The sequence below is a fragment of the Falco peregrinus genome, chromosome 18 (genome assembly GCF_023634155.1).
Source record: "Falco peregrinus isolate bFalPer1 chromosome 18, bFalPer1.pri, whole genome shotgun sequence".
Classification (NCBI taxonomy): domain Eukaryota; kingdom Metazoa; phylum Chordata; class Aves; order Falconiformes; family Falconidae; genus Falco; species Falco peregrinus.
The window spans coordinates 5,587,256-5,604,413 of record NC_073738.1 but is presented as its reverse complement, the minus strand read 5'-3'; the positions used below and the strand labels follow the sequence as shown (position 1 = coordinate 5,604,413).

The 17,158-nt window shown below is 41.7% G+C and overlaps 1 protein-coding gene across 1 annotated transcript; it reads right to left on the bottom strand.

Annotated features, from left to right (window-relative positions):
* On the bottom strand, nt 1-16,988 carry DCAF7 (DDB1 and CUL4 associated factor 7). Its single transcript, XM_005238802.4, has 7 exons — nt 16,541-16,988; nt 10,195-10,353; nt 9,674-9,785; nt 8,495-8,613; nt 7,663-7,872; nt 6,937-7,054; nt 1-6,397 (listed from the first exon to the last, which is right to left on the bottom strand). Exons 1-7 carry the CDS (start codon nt 16,676-16,678, stop codon nt 6,225-6,227), a joined length of 1,029 nt encoding a protein of 342 aa, XP_005238859.1. The 5' UTR covers nt 16,679-16,988; the 3' UTR covers nt 1-6,224.
* Between the last annotated feature and the right edge of the window lie 170 nt (nt 16,989-17,158).

The following is a 17,158-nucleotide window of genomic DNA, read 5'->3' as shown; positions in this document are numbered from 1 at the left end:
TCAATCTACAAATGTTCCATTTTTATTACAAAGTATGAAAGGCAGAAAATACTGTACCTAATACACAGGAGGCTGAAACTTAGAAAGAAGGTTAAAAAATCTGAATAAAACTACATAGGAAGCAGGAAATAGCATAAAAGGATGCAACATTCCACTTTCAAGCGATTTCAGAAAATTGCCTTAAAATTTACAGAGTTTCAACAATATGGTTCCATGACTCAGGTGTTAAAATCCATTGTAACAAAACCTTTTGTATTTTCTCCATAAAAATAAAGGAATATAGGGACACTGCAGTTATCCATGTCAACAGCATAAGTCTGTTGAATAGCAGGATACTAGGATTCCTCTAGGACAGTATAGTAGTGAAGTTGCAAATCTCAATATGGAAGGTGGAGAAAAAAAGGACAGAAGTAAAACTACTATTGCTTTAACATATTTTAGTGAGAACAGGAAGTCAGGAATCTTATATGGATGTTTGTACAATCATGCTACAAAGATTACACCTTCAGGAAATTACCACAACGGGACTGTGAATGGGAAGAGCAGAAGGGAAAACACACATAAAAGTAAACATCTACTTGACTATTGGTAAGAAAAATGCTTCGGCGCAACAGATTTAAATTACATTTTACACGGCTAGCAACCCAAGTTTTTTTTTTAAAAAAAGGTTCCTTTTAAATAGTAGATTTCATAATTCATATTTACCAGGTTGTCAAAAAAAGCAACACATCGCTTCTCAGCTGTACTAGGACTCTTGCATTCACTAATTCTTGCATTTCTGCCTTTGTTCGGATTCGACAGACCGATCCTCGTCTCTTAACAGAGGGGGCTTGCGAGTCAAACATCTTGCAAACAGGAAAGCCAACTCCAAGGGATGAGAGCTGTAACACAGGCTTACACCTACTCATGGCCACAACATTTTTTCAGGAAATAGCTTATTTCTTCATTTTGTTAGGATATTCTGAAAAGAAATAAACTTAATGGAAGCCACATAGATATTTTTTATTATTATTTATGATTATGGAAATTCTAGCTCGATGCTGAGTATCAGAGGCTTCACAAAAGGCCACCAAGATACGGGGCAGACAGTTACTTGAAATCAGGCAGCAGCAAGCCGGTCTCACAAATACCTTTGCTCCTGGAGTCTGCCATGAATCACTAGATGAGCATACAGTGACTGGTATTTAGTTGCATTTTTAATTACTGTTCTTTAGTGCTGGTGAAAGGTGCTGATCGAAAGTTCTGGAGATCTCTTCCTAAAAAACCAAAAGGAGCCAGGGACAAGCTAAACTCCTCTCAATATCCTTGAGAATGAGATGTTTCTGGCTTTTCTTGGGTAAGCAGAGGGAAATACAGCTGCATCTCTAAGGAAGCATGAGAAAGTGCTCTTTTAAGTGCCATATACAATTTATCCCCTGGATTCTCTGCAAAGATCAAGAGAAACGGGGATGTAGTTGACAGTACCTTGCCCAATCCAGAACTAATTTTGGACATCTCCTTTTAATGTCCGCTGTACAATAAATACAGGCCTGCTCTGACAGCAGAAAGCAGGAAACACTTATCAGAGAGAACTTGTCTTAACTGACAGGATAACAGTGTGGATTTGAGGTGGTATGACCATTTTGCTAACCGGCAATGGGAAAACTAAACCCTTCAGTACTTTGATGGAACTGTAAGCGTGCAATGTATCGAGCCAAGAGCTTATCCTTGCTGCCATTCATCCTTTTCAGTATGTCCTGAAAGAGTTAAACCACTACTAACGTAAGGAACTGGTAAGTTAATGAATTTAGGTTGTGTGAATTTACAGACAGCAGCTGCATTTTTTTCCTGTCACAAAAGTAAGTTACCCAAAGAATCCAGCTACAACTTTACACAACCAACCTGCCCCTACTGCCATCATGCTGAGATGGTAGAAAAGACGATTCCCGAACACCACCAAGCTTCTAAGCAAAAGGGACTCACTCCCTGGGTGACAAGCAGCACTACCTTACTTGGGCTGGCCTTGCACGATTGTGTCAGTCTCAGAATACAGAGCTTCAGTTTAACATTAATGGTATTGTCAAGTGCTCACATTTTTGGTGTTCAGTAGAAACAGGGGAGGGTTCACTAGGTATTGACAACCACAGCCAGTTTAGCATTTTGGTGAGTTGTATTAAACATGTTATACAAAACACAGACAAATGCCTACCATAAAAGGGCTGAGGAAAAGATGACTCTCCTCCTATCTCACCAAAAATATATTTGTTAAAGTGCCATCTGCAAGAGAACAAAACAGACACACTCAGCTTTCTTCATTTACAAGCACAAGAGCATCTGAATTCCAATATATCAGACTCCTCCCCTCACCTAGTCTCTGGCAGGCAGTGATCTACAATTGAGGCTGATGCAGCTTTCTCACTGCAACACCAGGCAAAAATAGACCTTTTTACTATTATCCAGAACATTCAGGAAAGTAATTACAGCTGGGTTTTGAAAGGATCATTAACTTTGACTTATGAGAGGCAATGCCTCCCCCGTTAAGTACATTTCAAGGTTCCATAAGGAACAACCTGTATTATAAGTCTCCTTCCATACCATTCTTTGAAACCACGGTGCTTTCTTTCTAAATAGATTGTCAAAGCACTCAAATCCTTGCTTTTTAGATCCCGGCACACAGAAGTACAATTCCCAAAGATGCAACTTACCATAGCCCGTTTCACTTCGACAATTAACAGAGTTGGCATACTACACACTAAATTGACACCCAACTTATCTTCTGTAGGTTTTTACCTCACTACTAACTTTTACATGATCAAGATCTCCTGGTTGAGAGACAATACACTAGCAACAGGTTCTCCACATGATAGTAGGCATCTACAGAAAGCTTGGTTTAAACACAACATAACAACCAAACAATAGCTTAGTATCTTGAATTAATCGACTGGAGAAGTGATACAGAACTACTTAAGTGAGAGAAATTTTTTTCTGTCCCAGAATCAGTCTTGCCTGTACCAACAACAGCACAATATTTGCTGCTTTGCTAACCTCACTGAAGCTCACTTTTCCCTTAATGTCTCTTTATACTCAAGGAACATGATGCATTTGAAAACAGTTGCTCTGCATCCTGTGTTTGTGCAATAAGCACAAAATAACTGAATTCAAATATCAAAGTATTTACCTTCATAAGCTTTGGGAAAGACCATGCTTACGGGGGCTTCACACCCAACGTAACTGCATGTTCAGCAGGTGAAATGTGATGAGCTAGCTTCTGATTCATGGGCTGCAGTGGCAAGTCTCAGGGTTTTATTTTATCTGTCAAATAAACTTGAACCAGCAAGTAAACTGTTAGCTCCCTGCCGCTGTGTCAGCAGGTGCTGGCAAAAGGGCACCAAAGTCTCTTCCTTCCTTCTCTATATGGAAGTGCCATTTGCACTACAGAACATCTCACCCAGGAGGATTTTCATGTCTTTTCAGTCATTAACCTTTCAAGTGACTTCTTTGAAAAGAAGCTATTTTAGATAGCATTTCCCTGTTCCAAAACAGCCTCTGGTGATTTAAAATGTAATTTCAGATGAAGAATGACAATGGATTTATGCCCAAAGCAATATGTTGTAGATCCAGAAGGAACCCCAACTGGCTAAACAAACAGGATATAGGCTTTATTTAGAATCCACTGGAGCCTACAAGTTTCTTTCACTTGCTTTTGATGAGTTTGGAATGAGCACCCAATTCCACAACCAAGCAGTTTTACGGATGGAAGAACTGACACCGGATCCTATTCAGGTTCATAACAGGATTGTTTTCCAACAGTAGCAAAAGCTACCTGACTATTCAGGCTGTTAGTCCCTTTATACATGCTCTCTTCTCATCATCTTAGTGTAAGAGATTGTATTCCTCTAGAAATAAACTGTATTTGCCATTTAGTATAGCCTATGGAGTCTTCTAGTGACTTCACTTCCAACTGAATTATCTTATGTCTCTTTTAAAGCACAATTCCACAGTTGCAAAAGATGCATTTTTAAGCTAATGCAAGAGATGCATTCATCTTTTAGTCACGCCTTCTATACAACTTCTATAAAGCTGTGAATGCCACTGTATGCTTCTGCTATGAAAATCCTAATTTTCACTTCATTCTGCATAAGTATTTTCCGATTTAAGATGAAGTGCTATTGTAAAAAGTGATAACCTAATAGTTTGGCTAATGCTGTTCTGACATCTAGATGAAATCTGTTTGTGGAACACACTACTCTCAGCGCTGCTGCTAATAGGAAAAACAGACCTTCAAGAGAAATCAAGCTTTCCGTCAAAAATCCCACAACTGAACACAGAATATGACTGACAAAACACGAGCCTGAACCGCATTAAGAGTCTCTTGGTTCTCTGATACTAAAAGGAGCGATGGACTAAAGCTGTCCCTAATGAATTCCTATCAAATTCGGAAGGCACTGCTTTTCTGAGCTCCACATTGAGAAGCAGCCTGTAGAAGAGTATTTCCATATATCCAGAATGACAAAACTCCTCAGGTTCTGTCTGTATTTGACAGTGCTTTCAGCGTCAGCTGCACTGTTTCACAGAAATTGCTTTCCCAACTTGCCTTTCCTGCATAAACTGACAAGATTCGAGTTTGCCAGTGTCCTACTATTTATAAAGCTGCCTCCAGTTGCAGGTGAACACTCATTAAGTGGAAAGACAATCTTGATAGTTTCTGACATTTACATCAAAACTCAGCTGGTATACCCTTACAGACCAGCTATGGTTGTCACGTCTTCATCGGGAGAGTACAGCGGAGCATTCATCCGAGTAGCTATGTTATATTAAGACTTCAACGGAGATTTTTATCTTGCCTAATCTGCTCAGCTTTGATTGACAAGTATTATCATAGGGCAATCCGCTATCCAAAACAGAAACAGAAGCCCTTGGGCACATCCCCAAAAGATATGAAGACGACATGTGCCAAACCTTATCCTCAGTGGTGCGGTTTCTTTCCTTTTAAATCCATCTTTGTGCATTGCATTAGGGAATAATTTCTTTCAGATAAACAGCTTTCATTTGGATAGCGGACCAGCTTTTCCAACTCATCTTGCTCATTCAACAAGACCTGACAGTACAAAGCACATACACTCTGGAAAAAAAAAAAAAATATTGCTTTGCATTCCTTTCAAGAACTCCCAGGAACACAGGCCAAATGCAAAGAAGTTCCAAGGTACAGGCTAACCACAAAATCTTGCTCATATTATTTGCTAATCAAGCAAGCTACAAAGTGTGAAACCATTTTATTTTGATTTAGATAGTAAGTCTTCTGAGGGGAAATAATTTGATTGGAAGTTTCAATGCCAAATTTGTTACAAATCCCATTTTTTCAGTTGTTGTTTATCTCCTGGGAGCTTAAGTCATGCACGTATTTTCTTTCAGAAACCTATAACCATTCTGTTAGCTAACACAACTGCAGGATACACACAAATTCAGTTATAATTTAAAAATAAGGCCTACCATAGTAACAACTGCCTCTAGCATCAGAAAAGTGTAAAGAAATTGTGCAACAAGTACTTGTACTTCACAGCACCAGAAAATTCTGCCCAGGTAACCAGGTTTCGAGAGCCAAGGCAACAGTTAATTCTGGCAGGCCTTTACCGCCAGGGAGCCTGCAGTGTTACTATGATTTGTATCAACAAACAGATCCTGCTTTGGGCATATGGAAGTGGATCACATATCAAAAGTAAGAATTAGGGAGAAAAACCTTACTCAATAGAAAGTTAGCCCAATATATAAAACCCATACAAACGTTTAAACAGTTTAGAGGCAGCAACAACAGGAATGATAAAGATTCCTGTCAAGGTGGCTGTTAACATCAGTGTCTTTTTCCCCTACCTTGTTTTGCACCTGCATCTATTAAACTAGTTGATGTGCTGCCTCAGCTGGCCGACAAACACATGGACATATGCAGCAACTTAAAAGCCTGCAAGCTTATTAATACAGTCAACAAACAAATATACAGAACTTTTACTGAGGGGGAAAAAAAATAATAAAGGAAACCAGAACTCAGAAGGTCCAAGAGGCTCAGTACGTCTCTGCATTTTAGAGTCTTGGAGCGACAGGAGACACCTGCCATTGATTCTTGTAACAGTTTCTTGTAACAGTAGATGCAAAGCAACAACAGATACTGGCCACTTGACTTGTGTTGTTCTTACTTTAGAGGGGAGGGGAAATTATACAGCCCTGCCTCAGTGTGGCATGAAGCAGTCATGTTACACTCTCAAAATCTCCAGGCAGTTGTTGTAGCAGATAGCTATCCAGTCTGGCTGAGTTGATGCCCACTGTACATTGTTGATTTCTCCCTCTGCTGTATAGGCCAAGATAGGGTCCTCAATGGCACGAGGCATTTGCTGGATATCCCAGATGAGAGCCTGATGGTCATCCGCTGCAAATGGAAGAGAAAGTTGGAGGTAGAATCAAAGTATAACGAGATCCCCATACATGGCTACTAACAGGCATATAGTCCAAGAAGCTAGATAGGATATGGCTGCTGCCATCCAGATGAGTACTCAAGCCAGAGATACAATGACACAACTATGCTCCAACAAAATAAACTTGGATCATTATACATTATCCGGCACAAAACTGGAAAACAAATCATCAGTGGAACTCACACCATTTGAAACCGTCTTAATAACTAGATTGCAAAAAACTAAGGAGCATTAAAACAATATACCCTAGCCAAAGCAGATGCATAGCTTGGGCACTGGGCTCACTGCTTCCACACAGTAAGTTCTAGTAGATGTCTACTTCCACAAAAATTTTAGGGAAGTCACTAATAAAGGGCTTCTAAACCACAGGTATTTATTAGCAAAAGGCAGGCAGAGAACTGCATAAAGTTTTGGAGACAGAGGATCTTGCAAACGCAGTGAAAGACTCTCAGAGATTCACCAAGGCAGCTAGATCGGGATGGATTGCACTTACCTGCTGTACAAATATGGCAGGAAGAATGCGGTGCCCAAGCAATTCCATTTACACATGCTCTGTGGTTGTTTAACCTGGCAACAGGAGTGCAGGGAACTCTGACATCTAGAATCACAACCTTCAGGAACAAAACAAAAACCAACTAAATTAATAACCTGCCTTTTTTTATTTGTTTCTTCAGAAAACCAAATATTTTGAGCTAAGGCTATAAAATTCAGGCCTTTCCTAAAAGACGCAGTTGGCAAGCAAACACTGTTCTCAAAGAATAGCTTTCTACCTGGTCAATGCGCTGTATCTCAAAAGGAGTCAGACCTCACAGGGAGGGCTTGTGAGTTATGCTGCAAGGGCAAATGGATTGTGCTTCCCTGAAGCAGCACAGGTGACAGACTAAGATACACTGCCTTGTGTGCTGAACCAAGAAAGAGCAAGATGACTAAAACGCTTGCAGTTAAGATTTTGTACGAAAACTACTGCCCAGCTGGCTCACAGACCCCTCTTAAAAATCAGCTGCAATATATACGAGCTACAGAGATTTTCAAGTTTATAATGCCAAAGTTATTTCTTTAAATCCTAATGAAGCTAGCATACTAAAAATTTGTCCTTAATCGTATTCCAGTTCAGGTACCGACACTGCCTCCTTAAAGAACTGACTACTAATCAGTTCCAAGCCACCTCCCAAAATAATCACAACCATTAGTACCTACAGAAGATGAGCTGCAGCCTTACCTCCATGCCGTCCATGGCCATTGTAGCAAGATAGTTGGGATCCTGCTTATTCCAGCAGAGACGAAGCAACGGATGGTGCTGTGGGTCCTCATAAATTATGGTGCTGTGTTCCAGATGACGGAGATCAAACATCCTCACTGAGCCATCTGCACCAACTGAAGCAAACATATCTCTCCCACCACCTGCGCGGCTAAACGCTATGTCATACACCTGCTCAGCAACAGGACAGAGGGAAAAACAGCCTTAGTTTTAGAGAGCACACTGCCTCCTAATTCCCTGTAAAATGGGTTTTACATCTGGATAGCAGATGTAGTTGCAACACATTCTGTCAAATACTTGATGTTCCTAGCAAGTTTTTAGTTATCACACTTGCCAAAAAGGAGAAAAAAATAAAGGATTACATCATTATAGGATCACTCACTGAAACTAAACATATCAATTTCCCCAACTGAGATTTTTTTTTTTAATATTAATTGCCGAAAAGTAATCTTATGTTAAAACAAAAGAACCCTGCAAGTTGTTTATTGCCTTTGATATGTAGTTGATTTCAATTCCGGTTTGGCATTTTACCTCATTTTCCTAAAATATTCTGCAGCATAATCTAGCAAAACAAGCATATTTAAGTCCAGATTCTATGATGAATAAACTGGGTAGTTCTGATAGCCAATAATGTAGTTTTAATTAGTTTGGTACTCGAAACAGTTTATCTTAATTGTAAATAAATTACTTTTTTGGATCATTAGATTTTTCAAGGAAAAAAAAAAAAAAAGAGTTCTGTTCCTTTTCTACTGCTTAAAAAATATGCAACATAAACAATCAAAAAACAGGTCACCTCTTTGTCATGTGCAATAAGCTGGGTCTTCACATGGCCAGAGACCAGGTTTACTCTTCCCAGAACCTGTCCTGTCTCCAGACCCCAAATAGTGCAGGTTGTGTCAATACTAGAGGTACCTGAAACAAAACCACTTCTGTTAGCAAAATTATCACAAATTATTTAATCACTTACTGGATTAATATTCCCCAACATCTACAGATCAAAATAGCTACAAGAACAGCATACAATTAAAATCAAGAATGTCAAACAGCTAACACTCTACCATGCATTTAAATGACCCAAACCTTTTAGCTCAGAAATAGTCTTCCACACAGGAATAAAGTGTAAATAGCTCATGTCTACTTCAATTTATTCAGAAGCCTGACAACTCTGAGATGAACCTTCCCACCCTGGAAGTCTCATGTGCATGTCAAAACCAAAATTCAATCATACTGTTGCGATAGTGTATTATTAATTGATTATTCCTGTGGACTGAATGTGGGGCTAGCAGTAAAGCTCTAAAGATATGAGAGATGCAACACAAAAAATAAATCATGTAGTAAACATTTACTAAGACATATTATCATCGTTAATCTCTGGGCAAATCTCCCTGACATAAATGGCTGTACTCTTCTGGGAAACAAACCTCTGCTGGATCAGTCATCTTGGATTCACAATTTGTCCCACAGGCTATAACTAAACCTTAAGCATTCAGCTCCCTACTCCAACTGAATTAAGGGTTCCTGGCTTTGCTACTGCTGCTGAAATGGCTTCACAAAAGACAAAGCTTGGTACACAGTTTTCTATGCACTCCAGAACACACTGAAATAAGTCACAGGAGTTCAGTTACATGATCACTTCGGACTACAACAACAGCTCACCGGTCCTGAAGGCTGAGACTCCCTATCTGCAAATACAGAACATCCCTAGCCCAGCTTAAGTGACCCACTCTGTACTGGACATGGCACCTTTCCATGCAAAAAATAGTTTCCATAAGCTTCTCAGTATTTTTTTTTTATTTTATTTATAATCTAATAGAATGGCAATTTCTATAATGTAGAAGTTTGTCCACTGGTTATCAGATTACCCAGTGGGCACGCAACGACACAGCAGTCAGTCACAGCCCAGACTCCACCAGACTAAATTCAAACACGTTATCTTTTCCATACTGAAAACGAGTCATTTTGTCAGTCTCACCTAGAAGGTAAGGATCCACTTCATTCCAGTCAAATGATGTTAGCGGAGCACAGAAATCAGAGTTCTTGTTATTGTTCAGCAAACACTCCAGCCGGGTCTCTGTTTCACCCACCTTTAGAAAAAGTGAAACATCTGACTTAAAATAGCAACATCACATGTCTTGTTCCCCCTGCACTTCCAAAACTTAAGGTGTTAATCCTGGGTTCCTCTCCTCGCAGCTTCACATCCTAAAGCTCTGGAAAACACAATCACCATCTCTATCTTTAATAAGGTGACTGAAATAGCAACTACCATGAAAATTCGGCTTCTCCTACAGTCTTTGTCTTTAGTCACATTATTGCAGTTAAGAAAACAAATTATCAAGTACTCTGACTTGATTTTATGTCTTAACCCCCACACTGTAGAGCAAGGGCAAGACTCCCTGAAAGTATCTCACTTCAAAAAATCTGGAGTGAAAATGAGATCAGCATGCAACACAATAAATATCATGGTTCATCTTTTTCTAGGGAGGGTTTACTCACTCTCCACACTCGCAGATAGTCACCACTGGTTGCCAACAGGTCTGGATACACTCCCTTGGTGTCTGGGATCCACATAAGCTTTGTGGTAGGGTAGGGGTGATCAAAGGTGTTTCTGCAAATGAATTCTGAGCTCTCTTCATCCAAACCAACAAGCTGCACCTGTAAGAAGCCATTTGGTAAGAAACCAAAAAAAAGCGTTTTATCAAAATACTAATGTATAACAAAAGCATTAGGACTGAGTGTATTTCAGAAGGACACCTACTGTAACCTCAACGACAAAATAAAAGAACCATCATGTGAATGGAACGAGAAATCGTTAAAGCTTTGCTTCCTAGCTGGGGCATGTAAGCAAAGTGAAGTATATATAATCACCACAGTGCTTTACTTTGAAGAGATGATCTCAAATGAACTGAAATCCAGTCCTAAAGGATTAAAGACCACCCTTCTCTTTTCCACACTGCAAAGCCTAGTTTAAATCATACTTAAACTGCACAAACATTATTCCAACTAATCTTTAACTGAACTGATGCTGACAATGTCATCTTCAGAGAGCAGGACAAGCTGTAGTCTGCACAACAACCACCCACAATTAAAGCCCATATCATGGAATTCTTGGCCATGACCCTGCAGATTGTGACAGATCATGTCAACTAGCTATCAAACTCTTTTCAGCATCACATTACCTAAAACATTCTGTCACAACTGCACAAAATTGAGATACAGATTAATCACATCACAGAGTTGGAAAGTAAAATAGAATTCAGACTTAAAAGAAGAATAGGAAAGCTAAAATATTTACATAATTCTTAAAATGTTTTGTGTGAAAAGCCCAAGAAAGAGGCCTGCTGAAAGATTCTGGGTAACCGAATTCCAAATTAGTTTTTTTGCACAGTAATGTGACAGTGGGAAGGGCTAACTCGCCCAGTTGTGAGTGTGATGCAAGACAGAGCAAACAAGAAACTATCTTCACATAGCTTGGTCATGACACCACCTGAAGTAATGCTTCAAGTCCCAGACATTATGTTATTAGAAAAATATTGACATGTCAGAAAGTGTTCAGAGAACAATATGGTGCTGGGAGGATGTGTTTAATCCAGCAGTGACTGCAAGACCTAAACAGGATGAAAGCCCCACTGTGTTACATGCTGGTCAAACACAAACATTATGAGGACAGCTCACTACAATTATTTGTAAGCTGCTCACAGTAGGAACTTCCTAGTACTTTCCCCACAGGAGCTTCCTCCTGGAAACAGTAGCTTAATGGACTTTTTCCTAAGATGTTTATCTGGAAAAATCCTAAATATTCTGGGTTAAGCAGTTTAGTTAATAAACTACACATCTGAACCAGATTAGAAATCCACTGTGGTTTTTTCCGCACAAGAGAAAACCAACAAATGCTTCAGTGAATATTAAACTGCAACATAAGCAGTTATGAACCCATTTAGAGATGCTCTTAACAAATGCAAACCTTGCGCCCCGCCACAATGAGAAGATCCATCCTTTTCACCCCATAACAAACCCTAAAAGACATATCCAAGTATGCAAAAACAGCGTATTTGCCTGGCACTCGCCGTATTACAGCTACTTCTTATTATACTTCACACTCTAGTATGAATCAGTCAAGAATCTCCCAGTCTTCTGAAGTGATTGACAAATAGCTCCTTTAGGGATCAGAAATACTAAGCGGATTTTACAAAGGAAGCAAATTGTCCTTGGTGATAGAAAATCTTGTGGCAAGGTCAGAATCAGAAGACAAATGACCTCTAATCATTTCTTCTCCTTTGCTTATGCTGTTTTCAGCTCAATATGAGTGTATTAAGCCAACATAAAGCAATCAACATACTCATAACCAGAAGCAAATCTCAAACAGCAAAGAGCCCACTTTTATTGGTGTGAATTTATATATTCCTGCGCTGCATTTTTGTATTTAACCCTTCCTCAGATCTGAAGAAAAAGCAGTGACTATGTAGCAACCCACTATCTTTGTGATCTCTGACATTTTTTTGGTGCAAGCCAGGTTAGAGAACAAGAATTGCATTAGCAACACTAGAGCTCCTGGCAACTGCTGAAGATCAGGTGTCTGACACCGACTGTCAGACCCAGCAGCAGCCTGCAATAACCCCGAGCAGGAGGCACTGGTCTGCCCAGAGACAGGAGCAGAAGCAGAAAATACTGCTTGAGAAGCTCTATTCTTTCCTAGCTCAGCATAGTCAAAGGTATGACTCTTCTCTTCGGACTTGATCACATACAGTGATTACAGAATCCCTCCATTCATCCTCTTGTGCAGGCTGAACATAAGGGGATGGAACGCTGGAATTATTTTCAGGATGCTGATTATATTAGAGCCCCATGTCTCCCTCCTGCAAGTGAGACAATATTTGCTGCCGCTGCCAGCCACTGCCCAGAGTGCCTGAAGTGCAGGCCAGGGAAGACTGAGGTGATGCTAATGGGAAAGTAACTGTCAGTCTGGACACAATTTGAACCATTCTACATCCACCTGTAACTCGTTCCAGTGGGGAAATGAAGACCAGTGTGTTCAATCTGCGTTAGTTTTGCAATTATGCTATGACGGTGGCTAGGAATGCTAAACATGTATTTGTTTCTCCAATACATCAAGATATGCTAAAATTGGATGTGGATTTCCCTATCATAATCCAAGCCTTCAGCAACATAAGGCTTAATTGCAATAGTGCATCTGAGTCAAGAAATGCCTTTCACCAGTGTTCCTTAACTTCTAAAAAATTACATCTCTCTTCCAAAATAATCCAAAAGATTCAGACCCAGAATTAAATAAAGCAGAAATTGGTAACAGCTTACTTCTTCTTGCATGCTTTGAGGAACAGCAAAGTTCACAGTACTTTTTTTAAAAACCCCTATATCCCTTTAACCTAATTGGCAATTACTAAGAATGACATTTTGCAATTATTTTATGGTCATGTACAATCAGAAAGATCTCTCTGCACCAATTAATTTGCAACATGCAATCAATTTTTTATTTTGCAACTCTAAACCTTACAGAAAAAAAAATGACCCTCTGATAAACCAACAGCCCTGAACGCTCTCCGATTCGAGGCACTGTTCAGGAAAAGGTGGCAAGCTGGGAAGCACGTGGTCATAATCTGCCAGGCTGCTCCAGTGACAGAAGCGAGCAGAGTACAGCACCACCCTCTGCTGCTTTCTAAACTGGACTCCCGTTTTGTCTGGCAGGTAGATCCCAACATCAGCCTTTCCTGATGTTTTCCACGTATCATTCCTGATCCATGAAGCCACAGTCAGGAGCCTGTTAACAGCAGGACCGTGTTAACAGTGAGGTTTATGAACACCTCTGTTCCCTCCTGTTACGCCAGTGATCCCCGAGACATTATAAAGGCTGACAGCAGTTTCCCAACCCAAGTACTCCAGGAAACACTACCTCAAATTATTTCAGTTCTTCCAACTGGAGCAAGTCATCTCTCTTTTTGTACCAGTACTCTGACCAGCACAGGTGTACAAGCTGAAACAGAACTCCTCTGGGATTCAAACAGTTCTCAGCAAGTAGCTTTCTGGCATGCTATACAGCCTGTTAGCGCGGGGGCTGACAGAGGTTAGAAGTGTCTGGGGATTTGGGATAGCACTAAATTAGGGTTTGGCAGTCAATAGGTTTGAGTATCCCACAAAACAGAGGCTTAAACAGCCATTTTATATATGTAAATCATAGGTACTTCAAGTTCTGGTAATTACTACAGAAATATAAAATCACAGAGACAAACAAGACAGGAATCTCTCCTCTTTCTTTCACTGTAATTCCCTCACAGTGAGGACTTCAGCTGCAACAAACACTTGGTGCACAAAGTCTTTTTAAAGGCACCTTTTTAAAAGAAACCCTAAACCAGAAGAGTAATAAGGAAAAGGTATATTCACCTATTTGGTTAGAATTTAAGAAAGCTAGAATTGCTATTCCTGACTTTTTTTTTTTTTTTTTTTTAAGCATATTACGGGTAAGGATGCAAACCAGTTATTTGGAATAAACCACTGCAACATCAGGAACAGAAACACTGGAGCTTGTCAGGAACTTCTCAAGATTTTGAGTACAAAGAGAAAGTTGAAATGAAAATGAGTTTTCATTATCCTTTTAATTAGTGCCACTGGTACCTGTAAGTGTATTTTGATGTCAGAAACTGGCAATATAAAACATCTCAACGGTGAAGGGCAAATTATGCAGAGGACAAAGCTTTCACACATGCTGTGTAAAAACTTTAAATTTATGCTTACTCCAGAAGTCAGGCTATAAAACCAACTGCTCCAGACCCTTTGCAGCACAATGTTATGGACTACTTAAACAGGCCAACTTCAGTTCTCCTTGTTCCTTCAGTTATACCACTTACATGGACAGAAGATGGAATTGAAGGAGTTTACAACTAGCGTGTACCTAACACAACTGTACAGTATCTGTCCAAGAGTTCCCAAGCTGGAGCAGGAAGCTATTCCCTGAATGTTTCAGTATCCTCTAAAAGGTTCAAAGGTGTAAGAGTCATAGTAAGACACCATAAAGATAGCAGATGAACCACCACTCCCAAGCTTGTTCTGGTCCCCAGAGTAAAAGGGCCAACACCAATACTCTAAGCAGTAACAATACTTGCAATGACTAAAGACTGCTCTCTTAAACGTCTTCCTACAGGAAGGCTGTACTGAAAGCACTACAAAAAGCACCGAACTAGAAAACCACACACACAACCAACAAACCCCACCAACAAAAAACCCACGTTAGTCTGAAATACCAGAGACACAGCAAAACATCTCAGCAAAGTGAAGGTTATGTTTCCCTGCATTTATTGTACAAGTTTAATTTTCCATCATACATCATCTTTATTTTTATGGCAGCAGCACTCAGACTGGCATCTCATTCTCCGTACAATTAGTTTCCATCTCTTTACACCACATAGATTTCATAGCATGTGGTGCTTACACAGACTGAAACCAAAAGAGTAGTTATTCCTGAAGATCAGAGATCAAGAGAAGCCCTGGGGAATGTTTACAGACAGCACTAATTTACACAGTCCTATACAATTTTTGTCTGTAACAAGCGTCAGTGTAAAGGGTAGAGAAGAGAGGGGCTGACTCAACTGCTTCACACTTGAAGGCTGAACTGAAAAGCAGACCTGATCACACTGTAATCAAGAGCAACCCCAGGGAATGGTCCAAACTTAAGGAGGTAAAGGCAATGTAAACATATACCCCCTTATTAACCAATTCCACCACTTCCAAACAAAAAACCGTTTGCAAGCTTGTAACTTTACCTTCTCAGAGTACAGACTACAAAAACATTTTCAAGTTGGTCTTAAAACAAATTATGAGTTTTCAAGCTCTGGGACCTGCCTTTCCCCAGCAGTACTCCCAGAACAACAAACACAGTGCTCACCAGCATAAGGAGACAACTCACACACGGCCAACTCATACTGCCTGAACTACAAAGTGCACAATAGAAGTGCAGTAATTTAACCACTGTTAAGAGATGTCATCCCTGCCTCACCGTCACTCCCTCTCATTATATCCTTGCACAAAGCCCAATTCCCAACACCAACTTTTCTGACAGCGTTTTCTGCCATCTCCATTCAACAGCTTGTTTAATAGCTACAAAGCACACATGCTATCTGCAAAACCTTTAGTTTCATACAAATTTCTGGATGCTCTGAAACTACGTCCACTTCCGCATCTCTTTTTTACCTGTATGAATTCACGATACCAGACCAGCACATTGAAGGCTGTTCAGAAATAACTACACACACGTTTGGGGAAGCTCTATTACCAATGCAAGGTTCTCCGCTTGTATCTGGCGGGGAAACACTGACAATATAATCTCATGCCTCATTACACCCTTGTTCTCCGAGTCAAGGTACTGAGGAACCAGTGAAAGTGGTTTACATACTCACAGAAAAAAAGTTACCGCACGAAAGTCCTCCACAGCAAGAAATCAGAAGAATCACCACATTTCCAACAGAGTCGCAGGCATCCAATATGCACGCAAACTTTAGTCCTGGACATAAACTTTCCCTCATAGGGGAAAAACCAACAGCCAGGTAGGCTCAAGCCACAGGGCCTTCCCGGCCGGGCAGGGCCAGCAGCAGCACCCGGGGCGCCCCCAGCCCCCGGCAGCCCCGCAGGGAAGAGCCCAGCCTGTATCTAGGCCAGCAGCCGCACGGCAGGGCCCGCCTGAAGGCGCTGCACAGCTCCCAGCGCCGGGCAGGGCAGGACACCCCCCGCCACACCGACCGCAGGGGCCGTGCCCGGCGCCGAGGAGCCGCCGGGATGACGAGGGCTGACCCCTTCCCCCCGCCGCCCGCTCTGCCCCGGCCCCACCGCCCCCCACCTTGTTGTTATACTCCTCCACGAAGCTTCCCAGCGCCAGACGGAACCGCTTGTCCGGCCGGACGCTCCAGTTCATGGCGTACACGGTCCAGGGCGCCTCATACTTGTAGATCTCCTTCCGCTTCCCGTGCAGCGACATGGCTCGGCCGAGGGGGCCCCGGGCAGCGGCGGGGCCAAGGGGGACTGCGGGCGGGGCCGAGGAGCGGCCCGGGCTGGGCTCGGAGGGGAGGGATGGGCCCGACCGAAGGGAGCGGGATGCGAGGCGGGCCAGGGGAGAGGGGCAGCGCGGCCGGCCGGGGCGCAGCGAGGCCGCAGGGGTGGCGGGGAGCGGGGCAGGCCGCAGTACGGCGCCGCGCCCCCAGGCCCGGCTCCAGACCCCGGCAGCAGCAGGAGCAGCGCGGAGGCCGTTTGGGATTCAGTCCCTCACACAACGGGAACGGAAGCCACGCGGGGAATCCCGCCCACTGTGTGCTGATTGCCTGCATTGCCTGTCACTTAGAGTTTGAGGCGTCTATTGGGTAGTTCACCCGTCAGTTTGGCCCTCTTCGGTCTGATATTGGTCACTTTTCCCTTCATTCCAAACGGACGCTCACCCTCCGGCTGGGATAACCTATCGTTG